We start from the raw sequence: 6782 nt of genomic DNA on the forward strand, positions 1-6782 counted from the left end.
GGGCTGTGGAGCTGCCTTTCCCTAAAAACTCTCAGCACCCCTCGTGGGGAGCCGTGGGGGTGGTGATGGATGGGCTGGAGCACGGGGCAGCTGCTGATGCTGGGGCAGAAGGACGAGCTTGGGAAGCGCTGTGGCCAAGTGGGTGCTGTCTCCCAGAAGTGTCTCCAACCTTCACTGAGCTGCTAGAACCATCCACCCCGGGTGGAGGGACCAAAAATCCTCATCCTGCACCATTCCTTGCATCCTGGGAAAGCCTTTTAGGGGAAAATGGTCAGTGCTGAAACCAAAAAACCTCTTCCCGTCCAGCCTGACCTGCCCTGGTGTGCGACCCTTCCCTTCCCCAGGTCCTGCTGTGCCCTCCTCACCTGGAGGCCCCCAAGATCAGCCACCCTCTCTGAAAATCAGCAAGGGGCAGTTGTACCAGCAAAAAAAGAACAATAAAAAAAGGAAGAGAGGTGTGAATTTAATGCCAAAGCTATATCACAGTGCAAATTTTCCACCTGCCCACCAAGTTTCTCCTGAGGTTTATTTTTATATATATTTTTTTTCTCTTTTATTTTAACGTAAATTTTTCTGTACAAAAAAATGCTTCGGATTCTCTTCAGTGTTTTCTTTCTTCCCGAAGTAGGCAGGCATTAAAAAAAACAAAACAAAATTAAGGCTGCAGCTTCTCCTCCTGTGCTGGCAGAAAGTCTGTTCTTGGTGGGGCTGAGCTCCCCCACTCCCGTGCGTGTTGCTGTGGAAGCAATGAAAGTTCTCTCTGCCCGGTGGATGGAATGTCCAGGGTTTTCCAGGGATTTACAACAACCAGGGAGCTACCTAAGGTGGAAAAACTCACTGGGGAATCGCCCTCCTGAGCGTGGGTGGCAGGGTCCGTGTGTTTTCCTGGGAATCCTCGTGGAAGGATACCCCCAGGGATGCTGTGCCCCCCACGCCTCAGCACCAGCGCCGCCAGCACATGGCAAACCTCACGGACCTCTCACACGAAATCCAGCTGTTTCTTTCACAGCTGAAGTAGCTAAAATCTGCTGGCTGAGGGGCAACATTGATTTTTCAATGGCTTGTGTGGGTTTTGGTTGTTTTATATTTTGTGTAGCAAACGACTCTGCTGAAATCCCACGGTTTGGGTGGGGAGGAGGGAGGAGATTCCCTGGATATTGCACAGTGAGGATAACACCTCCACACGACACATGCTCGCTCTATGAAGAGTATACAGGAAATTCTGGTTAGCCATGAGTTTGCCACAGCCTAAATTTTCCGTTGAACTGCCCCCAAAAAAAGAGTAACCAGGAAGGGTTTTGCCTTATTTGTAAACATTTTCACAGTATGTCAGAAGTTCTGGTACAATTCCTCTACCCTGCCCTCTCCCAGACTTTATGGCTTTTTAGAGTGAGTGAAACGCTCTGTTTGGCAAACAGTGAGGTACTCTAAATAGCTGCCAGTCTGGTACGCTGAAGAAAATGTCATGCACTAGAAGAGTCAGAGAGGGGAGGCAAAAAAAACCCAACCCAAATTAAAATCAATAGTACACTCCAAATATTTGAAGAGAAATGCCTACTCGATGGGTAGTTAGTTTTTGCATCCCAATATTTCTAGAGCTCTGTTTCTAAACCTACATTAATTACACAGCTGTGTACATTATTTAGAAGTTCTTTACTACAGTACTTTTGTACATGCGGTGTTTATTACTAAATGTAGAGAGAAATAGTTACATAAGGCATATGTACAGGATCTGTGGGGTTGCAGGTCCCTCTGCTCACCTTCCTCTTAAAGCTGCAAGGCCCATTCCACTGTCACCCAGTCTGTGAAACTGTCCTGAAATACAGAAAAACCACAGTCAAGGCCCATTGCTTTGATGAACATTAATGAGTCTTTCCTCTGAAATCCCCTGCATGCATTTCCTTTGCATTCAGGGATTGGTTTTTGTGTTGTTGATGTGAATAAACCTGGAGGGCTGCACTGGAGAGGTGCCATCAGTCCCTGCCAGGGGGAGATTCCACCATCCTTGATGGGTGTTGCAGCTTTAACCCACGCCTTTGCTGACTCTGGCGATCTCTGGGGTTGAAGTTGGGCGGGGATTTCGCATCTAAAGAGTTCATTTTCTGGGAGTTACCAATAACAGGAAGAGAAAAAAATTAAAGGCGTGTCGCAGGAAGAAACAGGGAGCAGAGAGGGAGAAGACAAAGGAGGTGGTGTGGCCCTGGTTTCTCTGCTGGTTCTACACTTTGGACTCATTCTCCAAGTTGGCCACGTCACCGTTTCTTTCGTTTTGGTCTTCTTGGTTCTTTTCCTCCTCCTCCGTTTCCAGCTCGGCGTGTTGGTCCAGCCTGCTGGAAACAGACCAGGTCAGGGGCAGTTCTGCTCGGCTGGCCATCTCTGCCAGCTCTTTGGCACTGTAAACGGGGGTGTTGGTCTCATAGGTTTCATGAAAACTGTTGTAGTCAACCTCATAAAAGCCATCCTCCAGCGTGAGGACGGGCGTGAAGCGATAGCCCCAGAGGATCTCGCTCGTGATGTAGGAGCTGCGAGCCTGGCAGGTCATCCCTGCAAGAACAGAGAAGGAACAAGTGCTGTAATCAGGACCCACTGCTTCCCCAAGTCTTTAATTTATTCTTTTTTCTGTCTGTAAGAAGGCACATGCCAGGACAGAATGAGGTTTGACATCACACGAGGTGGAGCTTAGCAATCAACTTCAGGTGTATAAGCTGAAGTGCTCAGTCTGCCAGCGAAGATTTTAATAATAATTTCTTTGTTAGACACTGTTCTTCTGCCTGGGTTTCACCAACTCACCTGCTGCTGGGTCTCAGGTAGTGTGGGCAGTGCCCCTGCCTGGCACTGTGCCATCCTCTGTCCCCTGGCTGTCACAAACCCACGCTCAGCACGTGCCCAGGGTGACAGGAATTGTCACCAAAGCTTCCCTCTGCTGGAGCCCACCCCTCATCCTGAGATCCGAGGGGTCCCTTGGCTCCCCTGAAGGTGGGAGTCACCTTTTGGTTACTCTGATCTGAGAGCTGGGCTGGTGGGCAATGCATAAACACCAATAAAACTCCGGAAGGATGTTGGGATAGTGTCTGGAGTGGAACTGGGATAACTGGGAGTAATTCCTTTGTTTCATTCTCTCCCCAGCTCTGCTGAACCTCACTTTATAGGGCAAAAAAATACTGTGCTTTGTTCAGAGGCACAAAAAAAGATGCTGATCCAAGCCCAGTGCACATTCCAGAGTGTCCTCTAGGTGAAGAAATTCCTGGGAATGGCAGGGATCTGTGACTTGGGACCTGCTCCATCCCAGAACCTCAGGGAAGCACTGCAATAAGATACTGATGCTCAGGAGTGGAAAAACCCAGGAAAAATGGGTTACCTGGCATCCCAGGCAGAAATATCAGGAGAAATGAATTTAAGAGGCCAAAAATGATGCCAGCTTTGATGGCTGCAGATTGTTAGCTTCGTATTACTAAGCTGGACAGTATATATGGAATATTTAGTAAAAGAAATTGTTTAAGCCCTGGACAAGCCTGCCACACATCAGTTATTTAGAAGGCAATCACAAACAGTTAAAAATAATAAATTTAGAGAGCACAAATGGCAGGCTGTAGAAATGCCCATTGTGTCTCTGCACTGGTGACATCATGGAAAGTCACACGGAAGGGTCCTGTGAAGAGGCAGCGCTGGGAGTTTAATATCCCAAATCTCTTTCAGGGCTGTGAAGACTGTTCCAGGTAATTCTGCCCTCATTCTTTCGAGCCTCCTCTCCCAAGTTCTCATTTCTTCCTTCTGGTGGCTGAAAACTGCTGTTTCTCCATATTCTCACTTATAACATCACCTTTAGGAAGATATTTACCAGCTGTCACCACACTGTGACACTGCTCCAGTGTTTCCCTGCCCTTCCTGCAGTTCCTTGGACCCTGTGGAATGTTGATTTACAAGGAAAAATGTGGGAAAGCTGCTGCTCTGGACCTCCCTGCTGCAGCCAGGCAGGAACACCACCTCAGTTCTCTTTCTTTAGACCTGACACAAATATTTAAGCCTTCATTTGTCTCTTTGTTCTTCCAGGACAAGTTGCATTTCAATTCCCAAGAAACACACAAATGGAAATACAAAGATCTTCCCATTTTCCTCCTCTTCCACAGGTGGGAAGGGTGGGAGGACACCAATGCCTGTGACAAAATCACCTCTTATGTCGTTTCCTGTGTGATTTTGAGTTCTAAAGGATGTTTTCTTTCCTGCGAAATCATGGAGGGAAAGGAATGTGGGAGCTCACAGGGCACTGTACTTAACAACAACCCCATGGAGCTCCAGGCTGGGCAGAGGGGCTGGAAAGCTGGGAAAGGGCCTGGGGGTGCTGGTGCCAGCGGCTGGACATGAGCCCAGGGGTGCCCAGGTGGGCGAGAGGCCACTGGCCCCTGGGCTGGATCAGGAATTGTGTGTCCAGCAGGAGCAGGGCAGGGATTGTCCCTCTGTGCTGGGCACTGAGAGGCCCCTCGAGGGCTGTGCCCAGTTCTGGCTCCTGCAGGAGAGCCCTGGAGGGGCTGGAGCATGTCCAGGGCAGGGAAGGGAGCTGGGAAGGGGCTGGAGCCCCAGGAGCGGCTGAGGGAGCTGGGAAAGGGGCTCAGGCTGGAGCAAAGGAGGCTCAGGAGGGACCTTGTGGCTCTGCACAAGTCCCTGACAGGAGGGGGCAGCCGGGGGGGGTCGGGCTCTGCTGCCAGGGAACAGGGACAGGAGGAGAGGGAACGGCCTCAGGCTGGGCCAGGGCAGGCTCAGGGTGGACAGCAGCAGGAATTTCCCCATGGAAAGGGAGCTCAGGCCTTGGGAAGAGCTGCCCAGGGAGGTGCTGGAATCACCCTGCCTGGAAAGCAAGAACTCGGTGATCCTGCTGCTTTGGTTAGGAAAAATTGCTCTGCCTGGTGGGAAAGAGGAGGGACAATTTTCTGCAGAAATCAAGAAGATTAATTGAACTGTGTTAATTGAACTATGGTTTACGGCTCATAAAAAACAAAGCCTCCTCTGAAATGTAGATCTCCATTTTTAATTTAGGCTCCCATTCAGCAATGATTTAATTCCCGTTCCTTTTCCACAGCTGGATGAAGCACTTTCAGAGCTAGAATGGAAGTTAGGATTTTTCAAGTCAGTGAAACTAAATTATGGGGATTGAGTGGAAGGAGACTTTTAATTTTAGGCAACCAAGCTAACTTGGCTTTTTTTTGTTTTATTATTTATTATTATTATTAAAAATTGTTATTGTTTTGCTTTTAAATGGGAACAAAAAAGATCTTTGCTTCAACAAGAAGCTGGGACCTTGCTCCTCTCCAGAGCAGTGGCTCCTGTGCCTGGATGGGAGTGTGGCCTCTATTTATTTCAGGATGCCCTGCCAGAAGGTTCCTTTGCAGCAGAAGGAAAGGTGTTATTAATGTATATTAATTTATTAATGTTTGCCCCACACAGCCTAAGAGAATGACAGAAGAAATTCCCCACAGCTGTTGCTGAAAGGCAGATAAGGTTCACCCCCACCTCTGACTGATGAGAATTAATTACAAAGTCGATGTCACTTCTGGCTTTATTACTCTTGAGATGTTGCCCTGTGCAGAAATTTGGAGGTTCCTGCTGTCTGCTGCTATTCAGGCTCAAGCTTTGCTCTGTCTCACAGTGCCACAAGGGTTTGCTGTGATGACCCAGAGTGACCTGATGCATTTCCTCGGAGTGCACTTAATTGAAGATTTCCTGGTGGCTTAGACAATAAAAGGTTGTGTCAGGCACTCTTACCATGCAGTGTTCCCCTTTGGGATGGGAGCCATCAAAAGTAAACCACTTGGAAAAAATCAGGGGAAAAGGTTGCTTCAGAACCATGGGATCAAATCCATGTTTGGGCTGAAATGCAGGGATTTTAGTGATTTTCCAGCCCTGCAGTTTGCACACAGGGACAGCCTCATTCAGCTTTCGTTTTACTCAAGACAGGCCCTTTTTTACAACATCACCTTTTCTTTTCAAATTCCATTTCTGGGATAAAAAAAGGGCTCTCAGTGAAATGAGGGGCTGAGAGTTATGGCTCACGACTGGCTGCACCTCTGTGACAGTCACAGCGATTTCGAGGTTTGGCAATTTGCTGCTGGCACTTGGCAGGGCCAGACAGACTTTCTGCTGCACTGAATTATTTGGGATATCCCACAGGAATGGCCTGTTTTCAATCATTGCCTGGGAATTCTGCCTCACACTTCAGCCTGGAGTAAGACTCAGCAGCAAATTGTGCATGGAGCACAGGGGTGTCCCCGTTTCTGGGGTGAGTGGGGTTTCACTCATGTGCAGGAGGACAAAATTTGGTCTGGGGTCTCCATCTGGGAGCTGAGATTTCCTCGTGCCTGTGATGCTCCTGTTGAATTCCTTTCACCCTGTCTGTATCCATAAGAGCCTTTGCTGAGCTATCACTGCAGAGGTTTTGATCTACTTTGCAAAAAGTTCACTTGAATCATGAGAACATTTTAAAACCAAACCAAAACATGAAATTCTTGCCCCTTTAATTTCTACAGCCTCTGTGTGCTCATGATGGAGCTGTGGGAATCAGGAAGCAGGAGAGGCTTTAGAGCTGAGTTTGCACCTTGTCTGGGGCAAGGGGGAGAAGATGAGAGAATTTTATTCAATCACTGTGATCAAAGAATCCCAGAACGGTTTGGGGTTGGAAAGGACATCAAAGATCTTCCAGTTCCAACCCCTGCCATAGGTGGGGAGTCTTCTCTTAGATCAGGTTGCTCCAAGCCCCAATGTCCAGCCTGGCCTTGGGCACTGCCAGGGAT

General features: G+C 48.5%; 1 protein-coding gene across 3 annotated transcripts in view; it reads right to left on the reverse strand.

The window, feature by feature from the left end:
* Nucleotides 1–1306: 1306 nt before the first annotated feature.
* KCNJ6 (potassium inwardly rectifying channel subfamily J member 6) overlaps nucleotides 1307–6782 on the reverse strand; it is a 143337-nt gene continuing 137861 nt past the window's right edge. For all 3 annotated transcript variants that reach the window (XM_042021319.1, XM_042021320.1, XM_042021318.1), the window contains one exon: nucleotides 1307–2544. In XM_042021319.1, the coding sequence (XP_041877253.1) occupies nucleotides 2219–2544 (326 nt within the window). In that variant the 3' untranslated portion in view covers nucleotides 1307–2218. The remainder of the gene's footprint in view (nucleotides 2545–6782) is intronic.

The sequence above is a fragment of the Corvus kubaryi genome, unplaced genomic scaffold, assembly GCF_017639235.1.
Source record: "Corvus kubaryi isolate FWS band 111438036 unplaced genomic scaffold, C.kubaryi_AGA036_p1.0 37133, whole genome shotgun sequence".
Taxonomy (NCBI): domain Eukaryota; kingdom Metazoa; phylum Chordata; class Aves; order Passeriformes; family Corvidae; genus Corvus; species Corvus kubaryi.